Source organism: Anneissia japonica, unplaced genomic scaffold, assembly GCF_011630105.1.
Source record: "Anneissia japonica isolate Jap-2015-1 unplaced genomic scaffold, ASM1163010v1 scaffold1208_len1460985_cov181, whole genome shotgun sequence".
Taxonomy (NCBI): Eukaryota; Metazoa; Echinodermata; class Crinoidea; order Comatulida; family Comatulidae; genus Anneissia; species Anneissia japonica.
In genome coordinates, this window is record NW_022688484.1 from 1,383,258 (window position 1) to 1,400,284 (window position 17,027).

At 34.9% G+C, this 17,027-nt stretch overlaps 1 protein-coding gene across 1 annotated transcript in view; it reads left to right on the forward strand.

The window, feature by feature from the left end:
• The window catches only part of LOC117122248 (neuronal cell adhesion molecule-like), a gene marked incomplete in the record, with an annotated part of 47,131 nt that overhangs the window by 15,338 nt on the left and 14,766 nt on the right, over positions 1-17,027 (forward strand). The window contains 12 exon segments of the mRNA XM_033267784.1: positions 2,045-2,241; positions 2,541-2,825; positions 3,823-3,934; positions 5,574-5,746; positions 6,409-6,534; positions 9,151-9,366; positions 9,566-9,820; positions 11,081-11,451; positions 12,863-13,094; positions 14,148-14,260; positions 15,053-15,230; positions 16,203-16,322. Of these exon segments, the coding sequence (XP_033123675.1) occupies positions 2,045-2,241; positions 2,541-2,825; positions 3,823-3,934; positions 5,574-5,746; positions 6,409-6,534; positions 9,151-9,366; positions 9,566-9,820; positions 11,081-11,451; positions 12,863-13,094; positions 14,148-14,260; positions 15,053-15,230; positions 16,203-16,322 (2,378 nt within the window).

Genomic DNA, 17,027 nt, shown 5'->3' on the forward strand with positions numbered 1-17,027 from the left:
TAATGTATTAATGTTGATAACAAAATTATTTTATCTGGTACCAATCTAAGCTCTTCTTTCCTTAGATGTTAGATGTGCTTGCAAAGAGCTGTCTCTTATACACATCTAGATGTGTATAAGAGACAGGGCCTACATAGCCTAGGTACGGTAGGGACACGAAACAAGTTTTGAAGTTGTTTGAATCACGATCAAATTCCAAATTTCGCTGAACGCGTTTAACATTTTGCCATTCACGAGCAGTCAGGAATATGAAAAGGGGAGGAGTTAACTTCAAACGGAATAAACGGCTCGAACGACAAGCTTCCAAACGGCATTTCACAGACGCGTTTGGGAGCTTGTCATATAACAATAGTAAACGTGTTTGACCCGTTTCTGTCGTTGGGGATAATTTGTAGATCACGCCTAACATGTTTGTATTGACTTTCATTTCCTTTAACTCATGCTATGCTCACGCTAGCCGTTTGCCCATTCGCCAACGGCAAATTGAGATGCCGTTTAGTGAAAAAAAAAAATTGGCATCGTGTATTTTCATAGAAGCAATTAATTTTTGTCTAGGCTAGGCTCTTAAGTAATTACCATCTGGAGCAGTGGAGATATCGCCTTGCTAAGTAACCCTATTTTTACCGCATATTGCAGTACCGATTTACAGACACTGTCGTCAAGTACATACATGTGGAAAATCCCAGATAGATCGTTCTGGGCATGTGTATGGACATGCATGGGCAGTTTTGAAGAAAAAAGTCTAATCATTGCCTGCACATGGCATGCTAAAACTATCGTTCCCGCACTAAAGTGAACGCTAAAACGATATTATTTCTTCAACGATTTCGTAATGTAAAACATAATTATTATACTACTTAAAATAATACATATTTGGAAAATCTGAATCTCTCCTAATTCTGAACATATTATTCAGTCTAAACACAAACTTCTAAAACCGGACAACGATCAGTTATGAAAACATCGTAATAAGAAATAACAAAACAACAAGCATAGGCCTACCAGATGCCATAGAGATTATAATAAATTGATTAAAATGGCATGCCAGTAAATGTTAATGTTACATACAATGAAAATTGCACCTTCCACTAGACAATACTCAAAGCAAGTTTCTGCGGGTGATTCTTTTAGTAGACGTTTAGACCTAATTCGTTAGATACACTGGTGTAGCTTACATCCTCATTTTTCATTTTATTTATTTATTTAGTATCCATTCATATACAAAAATTTACAAAATAACCCTAACTCATTTTGCTATTTAATTACAGACGAAATTTGTAGAGAATAAAATTTATGTTTTTTAGATTTATATATATTTATCTCTAAAATAAACCCATTAGGTTTTCTTTATTTGTTTAAATAAATCTGTTTAATTAAAACTTTGTCGGTTATTACACTTTGCTGTTTCTGTCACGCACTATGAAACTTTGGGTGAACTGACGTCATCCCAATTGAAGCACACATTTTCACACCACCAAACTGCACCCCCGAAAAAAAAATTAACCAATTGCCAGGCAGAGATTTGAAGGCGCAGTCTCCGACACTCAACAAGGGTCATTGTGACGACGAAGAATGTTCCCCGAAAAAATGATTAACCAATCGGAGGAAGAGTTTCGGAGGCGTGGTCTCCAACCCTTGGCAAGAAATTTTGACCCTATTGTGAGCGTAGGCATGCCCATTACAAGATCTTCATCTTTTTGGGGTCATGCCTTCTTCAATAGCTAATTTATTTAATTATGTAATTTATGTAATGGAAGTAAATAAATGTTTTATGAATGAACAGCATGAATATCACATTAATTTCTCCAATTACTGTACATTGAAGGTACAAATGTGTTTTTTATGACATTCCTCTCAAGATCAGCCCCCATGGCAGGGTGAGGTAATAAAAATTTTATGATTATGGCATACATGTAAATGCTGGAAATGGTATTTCTTTTTTCTATAATTTTGAAAAATTTAGTGGAGATGGGGGCTAGGCCTCCTTGAATCAGCCACTGAATTTTGATGTAAAAATTACATGTTCAATTCATTTTTTATACAGCGAAGTCACTTGGTACTTCAACGAGGAGCAAACGAAACCAATTGAATCAAATGCTGAATACTATATATCTAAGGATAATATTGGTTACTTTCTGCAAATATTATATGTGAACAAGACTGTTGAGGGCAGTTACCACTGTGAGGCAGAGAATAGTCTAGGCAAAGCAATGTCCCAGTATGTTAATGTCTCAATAGCTTGTAAGTAATGCTTTTTATTCTACAAATATACTTTCCAGATAATTTGTCTAAAAGCAGTTGGCACAACGGTTGCAGTTAAGACTTTCAAACTTATTTATTAATTTATTTTATAGGATTTATAGAGTGCACATGTCCAGAAACTGCTTAAAGCATTTTTTCTATGGTCATTGTATACAGAATCAACCTCCTGTGCTCCGTGAGGAGAATTTCTAGTTACGCGTGTAATCACTAATCTTGAAGCCACCAGAACGTGGCATCTGGACGATTTACTAACTTATATTTTTATTTTTATACTACAGTTATTGACACCTATAACAAAGAAGGAAGCCTGATTAAAACTATGAACTATAAAGAATACCTGAAGTTAGATTGCCATCCACCAGCATCAAATCCAGCCCCAATTATTACCTGGAAAAACAATGAGAAAGATGTACCAATAGATGAAAGAGTACAAATGGATCCAACTGGTAATCTTTACATCTCGGATCTTATAGCGAGCGACGCAGGATCCTATAATTGTTATGTGAAGAACCAGGTTCTTGGACAGACTCTATACAGTGATGAGATTTCTATTGGATTTGGTGGTATGAACAAATGATCTCATTTTTTATCCCCTGTCCAGACTATCAAACTTTATTTGAAAAAAAAACATGTGATATACATAAATATGGTCTTGATGCATCACATCATGACCATATATAGGCATATCATGATTATATATGAATAAAGTGTACAACCTTTTGGAAGGTTTAAAAAAAAGAAAGAAAGAAAAAGAAAAAATGATCGCCCAAAATGCCTCAGATGTTATATTCGGGCTTCTAGAACACAAAAATTTCCGCAACCCCTACAGTAGTATTATCTTGATCAGTCCCACTTCCCCCCCCCCCACTTTTGGACATCTCTGGATCTGCCCCTAGATGTAGTTTAATGGTTAAGTTGCTTGCTTTGCAATTTACTCAAAAAGACATCTTGACTCCCTATGCCTTGTAATGAGACTCAAGCTACATTCAAATCAAGCCCGGATTCGGTCTGGAGCACGAAAAAAAAATTGTGTGTTGCTATGTTTTTTGAACGCTGCATACACATCACTGAACATGGTTGTTCAGCTTAAGTATGTATGCGTTCGATTGGTTTTGAACCAACCAAGCTTGTTGCTGATTGGTCCAAGAAAAAAAAAATGTACGATTTCAGGATACAAACGGCTCTCAGATCCATCGGTCCGGATCCGGAGTCCGGATTAGAAATCGAACGAATTTGACGTGAACGGTCCTATTCTGAACTGAACCCATTTTTCATGATTTTTTCTCAGGACTATGGACCAGAATCTGGGCTTGATGTGAACGTAGCTTTAGCTGATAAAGCATCACATTACTTCATGTATTTAAGAGGGCCCCTGAATATCAGCTGACCTACGCTGGAAGGGTTACCCCTTCGTTTTGAAAATATGACCTATGGGTGGTTCAAACAAGCAGTAACTAATTTTTGGACTAGAGCAGTGGATTGTCCCCCAGTATATTGCCCAATTCGCTCTTATGAGAGGAACTGTAACAATTTTATGTCTTTCTATATTGAAACCTACAGAAAATCCAACAGAAGTACCTACACGTAAACCAGTTCTTGTCTACAAACCGAAGGCCACCACAATTGCAATGAGAAAAACTAATCTAAAACTGCAGTGCATTGCTCAAGGAAAGTAAGTACCTGTACCATCTATGAAGATGTCAAATGTAATACCTTACCACAAAATCAGTAAATTGGTTTTTTAGGTGAAAATTTAGTTTATGTTATACTGTGTTTGAATATATCACATTTAAACTTTTCAATTGATTTTTGAATGGCTGTGTTAGAATAGTAGATTCACAGAGAGGGGTGATCGAAGTTGAGATATGTGGAAAATTTGATTGAAGGAATCAGCCTCAGATTTAACAATAATGTTCCCGCATTCAACCCAAGTCAGTTTTGAGGGATTTTTTTCTAGACTAAAACAACTCCACTCCTTCAACCTGATGTTGAGATTTCTTTGTGTAATGCATCTTGTGTATATGTGTGTCTTGCGAAAGGGGTTATCACCTACAAGTACTGTAGGACAGTGATGTATTCACTATTGACAATCCTTGGTGCATTTTTTCTGTGCCTAAAAATAATTAAGACTGAAAAATTGACTGAAATATATACTTTCGTAAAGTTTAAGTATTGAAATATTCAAATGACCTAAATTACCTTTCTCAACATATCTAATATATGTAAGAAATTAAAATACAGTTCTGCCTTGATGAAACGTAAGGTATCTTCTCGTCCTTCCTGAGTAAACAAATACGCAGATCTTTTGAACTTAAGTCCTTGATAATGGACCCGAACGGACGTAAATTGATGCAAAACAGAACACACTTTAAGAAAAGAACTAAAGAGTTAAAACTAAAGATTTAATGGTACTGTAAACATGTTTTGGGTGTTACTCTTCAATCTCTATATTATTTTAGTGTGCCTGATCATACCCTTCGCCAGCTGTCTTTAGGGGAGACAATCAATTTAGTAAAAAAATGCAAACATTAATCTGCAGGAATTGGGCAGTTTCCAGTGATGTTTGCATGCTCACATGCCTTTGAAGGACCTCTCTGCTTGAACATATCTCCACTTTAAAATTCAGCCTAGCTTTGTAACTATGTCACAGTTGAAGTGGCAGTGTTATGTGTTTATATGGTTGCTGGGATACACTACCTTTTGCTAGAGGTCATTATGTGCATCTTGATAAATATGCTGCATGCTGCTTCATGGCCAATCAATGCGCAGTTCACTTTAGGATGTTTACATTTTCAACAGCCATAAAAGGATAAAAATGTCACAGATTGATCTTTGACTAGAAAGTACAATAGTATAAAAGGTTTATGTAATGTTTATAGGGTCTATACAATGAGGTAATAAATGCGGGGTGAATGCCAAACTTTTTACAGTTCTGTAGAAACTTAAGTTCAATTTGGCTTTCTTGCATCTTCTTTATGTTTTTTCGTAATAATGTGATTCTGACAAGGAGAGTCCTTCTCTTTGTAAATCAAAAATCAAGTTTCAGTTAAAACATTAACAACCAACATCAGTTCAATAACACTGCTGTCAACATATTTAACTAGAAAAGTTAATGCATATGCATGGTTCAATCCATATGCATGATGCAGTCTTTGTATTATTATGGTGTTATTATGGTGAGTGGTCATTGCTCTTACTTTTCTAGGGAATGATATCATTGTTGTATTGAATAGGAATAAAATCCTATTTTCAAACCATACTGACTATGGTACTCCAAAGTGACTAAGAATTTCACTGTTCTTTCTATGTAGTCCAACTCCATCTATTAGATGGGAAAAGGTTGGTGGCACGATCAAATCAACTACGACTGATGAACCAGTTCTAGAAATTTCTAATTTTGAATTGAGTGATGTTGGAACTTACAGGTGTATTGCACAAAACAGTGAGGGCTCTGCTAATGCTGTGACGAACATAGTTTTTGAAGGTAAATATAGTGGGTGTTGCTATTAAAGTGAAAAGAAATACAAAATATTTTCTTCTTTTTAAACCAGTAATGATTTTTTCTTATTTTCTACATTTCGTCATGCTTTGGTTTGCATGAATGTGGCTCGCTGATGTAGCAGCCGAAGAACAGGAAGTAAACTACTGGAAATTGTTAGTGGTTTAACAAAAAAACAATATTATATAAACATATTAAAACTAGATGAATATTATCGTGATAAGAAGTAATTAATTTTTATGAAGATAAAGATATTATCGATAGTAAAAATTTGTGCCCTTCTCTGGCAAAACCTACCATTTGTATTAAAAATCAAAAATAAATTATTTTAACTGATGGAAATTAGTTGTGTGTTAGCGAAGTTATAAATATTTACATTGGATATTATTAGCTGTGTAGGTTTTGAGGAAAAACAAATCAATAAGTAGGATTTGTATTTTAAAAATTATTTTAATATACTTTATAGTTAGCTTGAGTTATTAATATTTTGCAAGAATATTCATCAATATATCTTCTTTCATCTGAAAAAACCTGAGAATTTTTGGGTTCTAGCACTAAATTAGATATTGTGACAAAAATGTAGGGTTTCGTCGGAGCCAGTCACATACATGTAATTTTAAACTATATTTATACATTAATTTTGACAGCGGCTCCATATGTCGGTGTTGAGATGGTTAACAAAGAAGTAGTACCAGGTGAGACAGCTGTGTTTACCTGTGACCCCCAAGGTGCACCGGAACCACAATTCAATTGGCTTGAAAATGGAATGAAACGTAAGTTTTGCAATAACTGCTGATTTCTTAATTCTCAGTAGAGCTTTCCAGAGTGTCAATCAAACTTTACTGACCAATCAGAATAAGGCTAGGAATGGGACTTTAGCAATAATACCCAAGGGGCGGGGCTTAAAGGAAAGGTTGATTATCAATAGATATCTAATACGTCAAATATTTGTTTTATCCTGTAACTTTTTTTTGTGTTGGGGGGAGGGGGTGGGATTAATGAGCTCTCTATCTGTATTTGTTCTTTGTTTTTCTGACTAAAGCACATTTTACACTATCAAGTTTCATGTAATTTGCCCATATAATGGGTGTGTTATGACATCATCATTCATGCCCATATATGGGCAAATCAAAAGATGTTTAGTCCTGATTGATGTAGTCTACCCATATCTTCTGTGTTCCGAGTCTACTGTTTCCAATGACAGTTCCCTTGTAGGATTGAATTGGTAATTCCAACACATGATCCAAAAGAATTGTAGGATGATTGCATGCTTCTACATCTGTCTCTTATACACATCTAGATGTGTATAAGAGACAGAACCAAGCTTGTTGCTGATTGGTCCAAGAAAAAAAAAAAACTTAGATTTCAGGATACAAATGGCTCTCAGATCCATCGGTCCGCCTCCGGATAGGAAATCGTACGAATATGATGTGAACGGTCCTATTCTTTACCACTGAACCTATTTTTCACAATTATATGTGTGCACAGATCTTTTATTAAATAACCTGTCTACATTTATAGATGTACAGTAGATCAGTTTATTGTTGATTATTATTGATTTGAAGACACTTTTTTTTTGAGGAATTACTGAAAAATCATAACCATTCACAGAGCCCTACAGTGTATAATTGTAAGATTTACTTGTAGAACATCTGTGTACCTACAGTAGATAAGAATATGTGTGCACAGATCTTTTATTAAATAACCTGTCTACATTTATAGATGTACAGTAGATCAGTTTATTGTTGATTATTGATTTGTTACAAGAAAGAGATTAGATTTTTTTTATTGATTATTATGTTAGAAATAATATTCAATTATTGTAGTAACTTTCACAATCAAAAGGAACTGTCAAGATGCTAAAAGTTTTGACCACTGTTAATGGAGTTAAATGAGGCATGTTGTGGCAAAATGGCTAAGTTGTAGTAAAAAAATTCAAGTTATTGGTATTTTGAGATACCTGAGTATGTGATCTTTAAAGGGTCATTCATTGAAATTGGACATTTCAAACATTTCAAGCCTAAGTTACTGGAAAGTGAAAGTACAGCACTCTTAGATTCAAGATAAAGATTATTTTGAGTAATTGCCTTCCAAAGTTATTTGTGCATACATTGTTTAATAGAATTAACTATCTAAATAACATTAAATAAACAATTTGTTGACCACTTCTAGAACTAATACTTTGGGACATGATTAGTAAGACATTAAACTGTTGATCTAGAGTGAAAAAAAATTTTGATTTTTAGGCAATTTTTTGAGCTCCCAAATTTTATAGCTCATCAATACTGGCCTGTGCGACAACTTAACCATTTCGCCACGACATGCCTCAAATTTGCAAATATGGACAATGTACAGCAATCTCTTTAGAGTTGTGTCGTAGTTAATTATTGTTGTCGCAGTTTGTTATGCACAGAACAGTGCATCAATATCACAATAGTTAAACGATTATACTCCTGCAAGGGTGTACAAAGTGTACAACCAAGTGATTGACAGTTAGAGGCATCGTGTTTAATCCCATTTATGGGGGAGGGGGGAATAATAGGAGAGAAAACATTCCCAGCCTCGCCTCTCCCCTATATTCCAAATATATATGCTTCGATGGAAAAGACAAGCAGCTAAATACCTTACTCAAAATGCAAAGCCTGAATTGCAATTGTTTTGTGAACTGCTTCTGCCCGCAATATGATAAATTGCAGGAGATCCTTGTACAGGGTTATGTATAATAAATATGTTGACCTCAGTAAAAGGTTTAGTGATTACAGATGTAATAAAGCTATTGAATGCATTAATTACTTATAATTATTATCTTGTTAACGTCATGTTACTATTGCTTGGTGTTCATTTCATTAATTTCCTGTAATTAGCATGAGAATTTGAAACCACACAAAAAAAAACAAAACTATTGTGTGACCCTTAACTTATATTCAGACTAAGTGGTATGTATTCTCATTCATAACTGACTTAAGGCTGTGTGCTTGTGACAAATTTGTGTAATGTGCCCATATATGGGCATGATGATGCCATATTACACCCAAATATGGGCACATCACATTTATTTGTCACATATATTGATTGTTGTGGACAAAGTTTAATACATCAGTAATATAGTTGATTAATTGAGTTGATGCTTCTGTTTTCCTATCCTGAAAGTAGTGATTCACTAGCTGTTGGATGAGAATGGAATTAGTAATTCAATTCTTAAAATTTACACTGCTATGATTAGTACAGTAATCATAATTTGAATATGTCGTTGAAGGCACTATCATATCTATGTTAGTCTTATGAAACCAGCTTGCAAACCCCAATTGTACTGAACTAGAAATTATCAAGTATTTTTACAATATGAAAGTTTATAATGAACATGGATTTTTTATTATTAAGTTCTTAAGCTAGTCCAATCTGTATAAGTCCTGATTTTGAAAATATATTTTTTTCATTTGAAATAAAGATTGTAGCTGACAGTAGATATGCGATTAGTAAGAATGAAACGAGTAGTGTCCTTACTATTGGCAGTGTGTCAATAACAGGCGATTCTGGAACCTACACATGCAATGTTGACAACCAGTTTGGAAATGATGAAGGCACGGGTACCTTGACAGTTCTGCGTAAGTTGATGAGCAACTTTTCTTACTATGCTTTGTAAACTCTTTCCTTTCTCGAACACGATTAGTGAAGAGGCTAGCAGTAGCAGATAGAAGGGGCCATTGATTATATTATTATTGTTTATTAGTATTGTTTTTGTTGTTGCAAATATTATGCAATAATAAGAAAAAAATTACAAATTGTTTACATTTCTCCCAACAGAGAGAACTGTCATTACGGAAAAACCGTCGCCGCAGGAGGTACAAGCCGGCAACCCTGTAACACTGAACTGTAAAGCAAATGCGTACAGCGGCGCACCGTTAGTAATCACGTGGGAAGATGATGAAGGCACGCAAGTAGGCCAGGGCAATAAATTCACAATTAAGGACAGCACCTTAGAAGATAGCGGTCAGTATACATGTGTGGCTACCACTGATTTAGATGAAGTCAGGGCATCCACCACCATCACTGTCCAAGGTAAAGGTCATATAAAATTATCTCCATACCTATAATTATACAATGTTCATTTAATAATAGTATAAGTGAGTGTTCTATAAGTATTACATACTTTGATAAAATTTAATATAAAAATAAAGCATTAAGAGACTGAATAATGATCGTGTGGGCTAGGTGTATGTAGAATCCTGAAGTCCAGCCAATGGCTAGCTGTAGCTCTGTTTCAAGTTAGGACAGATTTTCTGGGAATTGAAGGCAAAGCTATCCGACAGGTCTGACAATTTTTGGATGAGAGAAGGGGGATTAGCTGTCAGAATCCAGGGGTAAAGGCTTGGTAAGGGTCCCAACCCTAACTCTTAAAGATGAACAATTCTTTGTAGCTTTATGATTCTGTACTTGATATCGATGAATTCCCCAGTTGACAGGCAAATACATATTCACATAAAGTTCGGTCTTCAGTTTGGTGAATATCATCTTGAAAACATACATTTAAATATCATATATCATTGAATAATTTAGTTTAGTAGAGTACAGTCAACCAAGCCTAAGTGGCTATGATGAATAATAACCCCAATCAAGTTAATAACAATATCACATGGACAGAGAAATAACAGTTCCTAATTTCTTAACCTTTTGTTGTATTTGTATGATTACAGTTAAGATTAGTTTACAGTATGGATATTTTAATGAATTTTCTGGATGACCTTCAAAGCATTTAAATATTTGATCATACAATTCACTACCACTGATCCACCAGTAGCCAGTTGTACTTTTTACATGGGCCAAATTATATTTTCTCGTGCGTAGATTTTGGCCTGCAGGTCACTTAAATGGGAACTCAGAACTCTGAAAGCTTTCCTGTTATTGGACCAATTTAATTTTAACCTGGATTGGATTGGATTTATTTGGTGTAAACACCACTCTAGAAGATTTATTTCCAGTGGGGTCCTTCCCGGGGTGGTTGGGCAGTACACCGGGAGACAATCCCCCTACGCTTTTCCAAAGAGTATATTGCATTCTTTAACGTGCACATGGGCCATTAATGCACACGGAACTAAAGGCTTAAACGTCCCATCCGAAAGACGGTGCGCTATGTAACTTGTATTTCAGCCCTCCTGCTAAAACACAAGGAGAGGCAGCGATGGGAATTGAACCGGTGACGTAGAGATCACCATAGTTCAGCGCACACACAATGGCTACCACCATATTAGCTAACTGAGCTAAGCTGCTCCCTCACTTATTCAATCAATCACAAATATTATAAATTTTATTGACACACAGACAAGCCAGGTCCTCTTGCAAGAGTAAGTGCTGTCCTAGATACTTTAAACGAAGACATGGTCAGCATTGAATGGGAACCCGGTCCAGAGCACAACTCACCCATTACCAGCTTCGTCATTCAATCTAAGACAGAATTCGACAGCCAGTGGTCTGATGCTGGGAACGCGGAGGAAAACCAGTTAAGCAAGAAAATAGACGTTGACCCGGGAAACACATACACATTCCGTATGGCAGCAGTAAATAAAATCGGCACATCTGATTTTGTCGTGTCGAGTAGTTCAGTAGTTACCCCTTCTGGGCCACCACGTGTAAACCCAAAAAATGTAGCAGGCAGTGGAAAAACACCGGATACTATGACAATTACATGGGATGTAAGTACTTTATATCCATATCTTGTTTATGCACTGTACACTGATTTGTTTTGTCGGTGGTGGGTGGGGGAGGGGTGTGATGAAAAAGTGAGCAGGTGGCAGCTGGGGTGATGTGGTGATTTTTAACCAATTGAACGTATTATTTTTTCCAGTCAAGTGCATCTGGCTGTTGGGGTGGGGTTGAGGAAACGATATCTGGGGACCAAATATGGCAGTGTGCACCCCCATGGCTCTCCATAGATACTTATATTTATTTTACATTTAAATTAAAATACAAATCCTAAATACACAAATACTTGTACTCAAGATCACTGAAGATTTTGGGAGAAAACATAATGAAAAAGATAAAGATAAATAATTAATTGAGCAAAACATTTCTAAAGCAAAAGTACATAATCTATTATTTCTGGGGAACAAATATGGCAGTGTGCACCCCCATGGCTCTCCATAGATACTTATATTTATTTTACATTTAAATTAAAATACAAATCCTAAATACACAAATAATTGTACTCAAGATCACTGAAGATTTTGGGAGAAAACATAATGAAAAAAGATAAAGATAAATAATTAATTGAGCAAGGCATTTCTAATGCAAAAATACATAATCTATTATTTCAATATGTATTTGATAAATTTTTTATATGTAGTGAATAAATTGTTAATATGTAGTTGATACATTTTTAATGGTAACATTATATATGAATTGGTAGATGAATGGGTTTGAGCTAGAAAACTCAGCATGGTCATAAATTTAGGTTATTCAAAATTACAAAATAATTTTATCACTATAGAATTTCTTATTATTTTATTCCTTTAACCTAAACCAGCATACTATAAAATATAAAGGTAATTAAATATTTAGGAAGACTTTTCAAGTATTCAGATTTCAAATATTATATTACAATCAAGTACATGATGATGATTCAATATAAAAACAATAATATTTACAATTTCAACAGATCTGAGTTTTCAAATGTTAACTCTGGAAAATACAAAGACAGTGATGGCAGAACCTTTCTGTTAAAAAAATGAAAAAAAAAGTTTTAATTTTAAACAAAGAACATTGGAAAAGAACAATGAAATATAAAAGACTTTTACCCATGTAGCAAATCATTTTTATTTATGGTCTGGACTTAAACACACCTTTTTAAAGTCTTATCCCGACTATCAAATTTTAATTTTTACAAGAAACTGTTGCCCATCTATAGTCGTGATGTGCCTATATGTGGTCATGAATAGGTATGTCATATGTTTTTGTAAAAGAAGATTCGATAAGTCTGGACGGGACTTAACATCTATTATGCACGGTGCCTGTTGTTTTTTTTTTTACCTCAAAATTAATGATATTGGCTCTTCTTTTATGTTTGGCTTGTTATTATGAAGAATCCAATTTTCTTTTTTAATTTAGAAAATGGAACGATCCCAGCATGGTGGAGATGGTTTCAAGTATTTCGTGATGTGGCGTCGTACCGGCGAAGACAAGTGGATGAATGCCACAATTGATAACTACGAAACAACATCATATGTTGTTGAAGGCACTACTACGTATGAATCATTTGACATAAAAGTAATAGCAGTAAATAATGCAGGAAAGGGACCAGAGGATGAGGCTGTGGTGATTGGACATGCTGGAGAGGCTAGTATGTACAAATGAAACAAAAAATAAAAATTTCACCAGATTTTAAATACACATCTGACAAAGACAATCCAAACCAGTCACTTGTTGTTATTGATGCAAGTATAAACAGTAAAGTGAGAGCTATAAATTGGTAACAGAATCATTTAAATCCGACATTTCGTTATAAAGTTACAGGAGTTGAACATACAGCTATTAAGAAAAATATTTGAGGAATCAGCCTCCAAAGTTTATAAATTTTGGCATTTCCGAGGCAGAAACTATCAGTAAATTGTTAAAATTTGTAGTTTCAACATTGAAAATAAGGAAAACAACAGCATACCATGATATATGGATATATAAAGTTTAGTTTAATAATAATAATAATAATAATAATAATATTAATAATTTTAATTTAATAAAGCTCCAATATCACTAAACCGAAGTGTAATAAAATAGATTTCAAAGATTTTGACATTCCAGCATGTTTTGGCCATTATCTTTAAAACAGGATTTGCAACGAGTGACTAATTTGTATTGTCTTTGTCACATGTTGTTTGGTAAAAATCCGGGGAAACCCCTTCAAAAATTCAATTAAAATATTTAAAGTGATCAAATAAAATCATTAACTTTAAATCAGAAACAATTTTGATAGAATGCAATATATTTATTTATCCATGCACATGTGGAGTTGAATAGCTTGGCGATTAAGAAGGTTGTTTTCCAATCCCAGGATCCTAGGTTCAGTTCCAGTAATGGTAGTAAAATTTTTTTTCTCACAACTAAAAGAACTCCACACCCTAAGCTCTATAATGGAAGTTAGTCTTATGAAGAGCGCCTTGTGTTCATGTTTGCCTTGTGACAGGATGGCCACTTTGAAAAGTGATTAAGTTTACTGTTTGGTATATTCTTCGCTCTAGTACCTAATACAGAATAAATAAAATTTATAAAAAGACTAGAGAATCGTATTAGTTTTGATGCCGCAGATGCAATTTTAAAAGTCAATGGCTCATAATAACAAATGTTACTAAATCTGATTAACTTACCCTGTGGATATTTATATACCTTTTTGAATTAGAACCTGGAGCAGCTCCCGCTGATGTTGTTGTTACCCCGAGCCCTGACAGTATCCGTGTTAACTGGACTGCCATTCCTAAGGATAAGGAAAATGGAAAGCTACTTAATACAAAGGTGAGGGAGATGTATACCATATCAAAATTAGGGACATTTTTGTGTAATATTTGCTGAGCAAAAGTGGTTTGGCGGGGCAGGAACGATTTTGGTTTCTCAACCTTGAGGTGAGGGTCTCAATCATTTGGTGTGCATTTCACTTGTGTCTTTAAGCAAGGCACTTTTTTTGCATTGGTTCTCCACAACCTGGAGTATAAATGGGTGTCTGGTGGGGTTGCCTGCACCATTGCTGATTACATCAGCAACACTTCAACATGTAGACCCAATGACCTTTGCAGAGGAAGGCGCTACATAAATAACAGAATAAATAAATATTAACTAAATAAACAGCTCCGCCCCCCCCCCCCCATTATTCCACCATGCGTATACTTCAACGAGGTACCAAAACATACTCAAATGGAAATAAATTTTACTTTCCATTAAACCTTTATTTGGTTATCCTGGTTTAATTAGTTCATTTTAGTTTTTTTGCCTGCTCGTTTTATGGAACCGAATTTATCAAATTAACATAAATCAAATTAAATACTCTGAGGTGTAGCAAAATGCGCAGCGAAGGTGAAGCCTTGATGTTTAACGACCGAAATGCACTTTGTGCACCAACAGCTATCAATATAAAAGGTACATAAGTGAAAAATTGGTTTTTATATGGTCGTGTAAATGCATACATTATGGGTTTTATCAGAAAAAATTTACTAACTTATAAAATGAAATAACATTAATTTATTGTAGTTTTTAAGTAAAAATTTCACTATAAAGTTTGTCATTAATGATAACAATTTTTTCTCTGTTTAGATCTTTGTGAAATCGGACTCAAAACAAGAGCCAAGTATGTCATGTCCGGTGGAACCTACTTCCTGCGAATATTCAGGCGTAAAACCAAACACAAAATACGAGGTGTATGTACGATTAGAAAACAGTAAAGGCCTAGGTCCTTCAAGTAACTCGGTCTTTACAACAACTCCTGAGGGGGGTAAGCATGTGAAATTTCAATTGTTTCTCATTTATATGTATATTATAATTTTTTTTTTTTTTTTAATTGTTTTTCTAGTAGTTATTTTATTCTGAGGGGGGTAAGCATGTGAAATTTCAATTGTTTTTTTTTTGTTTTTTTTATTGTTTTTCTAGTACATGTAGTAACTTTATTCAAAGCTTTCACTGTGCATCCACTAAATTTGTACAGGATTCACTATACAATATGGAGTCATTGTTAAGTCAGGTTTCCAACAAATTGCTACAGTGTTTTCACTGCCAATTTGCCCTACGACCTTTACGCTAAGCCCCACCCCTTGGATATTGTTGCTAAGGTCCCACAAAAAGTTAGCATAAATGTATGTAAAACACGTGCGTTTACGGAACAACACGTGTTTGTTGGCCATGCACATACTTCTAGCACTATTCTGAGTGGTTAAGGCAGGGGCCTGCAACCTACAGCCATAATGTCATAGTGCTGGTTCAAAAGGCCCGCTCGCCTATGGCTCTGGAGGTGGAGCAAGTCTTCTCAGATAAGGACGATTAACCGTAGGCCCAGTGTACACAATGGCTCATGTGCACTATAAACAGCCTGGTACATCTTTCGAGACGAGTAGGGGGTTACCCCGGTGTACTGGTTCACCCAGCCCCTGCCCTCATCCAGATGCTGATGAGTATCTGCATAGATTTAGATTTAGATTAATGACCAATTAGCATTGCCAAAATCTGTCAGCGTGTATAGCAATTTTCTGGAAACCATATTATTATTAAATGATAATTTCATGTTCATCCTACCATTTCCATATCATTATTATCATTATAATGGTTGTTGTTATTATATTATTGTTATTATTGAAACATCATTCTTATATTTGATGTGAAATATCCATTTGATCCATGTTGCCAGACGTTATGTAATTAAGATTTATATATTTTTGCTGTCATTTATTAAAACTCTGCAATCTTTCCACAGCTCCCAGTAAAGTTATGAACTTCATGCTTAACGCATTATCTGATGCAATGAAAATGACGTGGAGAGATCCTGAAAAATCAAATGGTGTTCTACAAGGCTTTACCATCACTTATGCTAAAAGTAAGACTGCATGCCTACAGCAGAGCTCAATTTAACTTTCTTTGGTGACTAGCCGACTGTGCTAGTTTACATATGTGTGTGTGGGTGTGTGTGTGTGTGTGTGTAAATTTTAAAAGGCAAATGGGAAAATCCATAAAAAAATTTTAAAATTGAAATTTTTAAATTTAAAGAGAGAGCCGAAATATTAATTAGTTTGCCAGCAATTTGTCAATAAATCACATAGGCATACCTATGTTATAGTATAGTATAGCTGACCTTGCAACTATAGGCAATAAATTACAGAAGCTATGATTATAATCCAATTAAAGAGCAATTACCAGAGAAAGGCCTAATGTCCCAAAAGATGGTTGGAAATCAGGAAAATTTTTAAAGGGTAGCAACACCTCATGCTTTAAAAATTTATATATTATTAAAGAATCTCTATTGAGATCCAGCGGGCCGCCACTGATGCACGGTAGAGATTGCATCTTTAGATCTCCGATCTTGTTCACAAATTCACGGACTAGTGCTGTCTCGTAAGATTTTCGTAGGACGTGTGAAGAATGACAAAATATTCTCTGTATCTACTGGAACCGAGCCACATAGCTTGTATTCCACTATTTGCATTCACACCTGGGCTGTGTATATATATTGCCTTGGTTTGGTTCTGTAATCATTAGTGGTCGTGGGACTAGTTTAGGCCCTACCTAAGCTGGTCGAACGTTT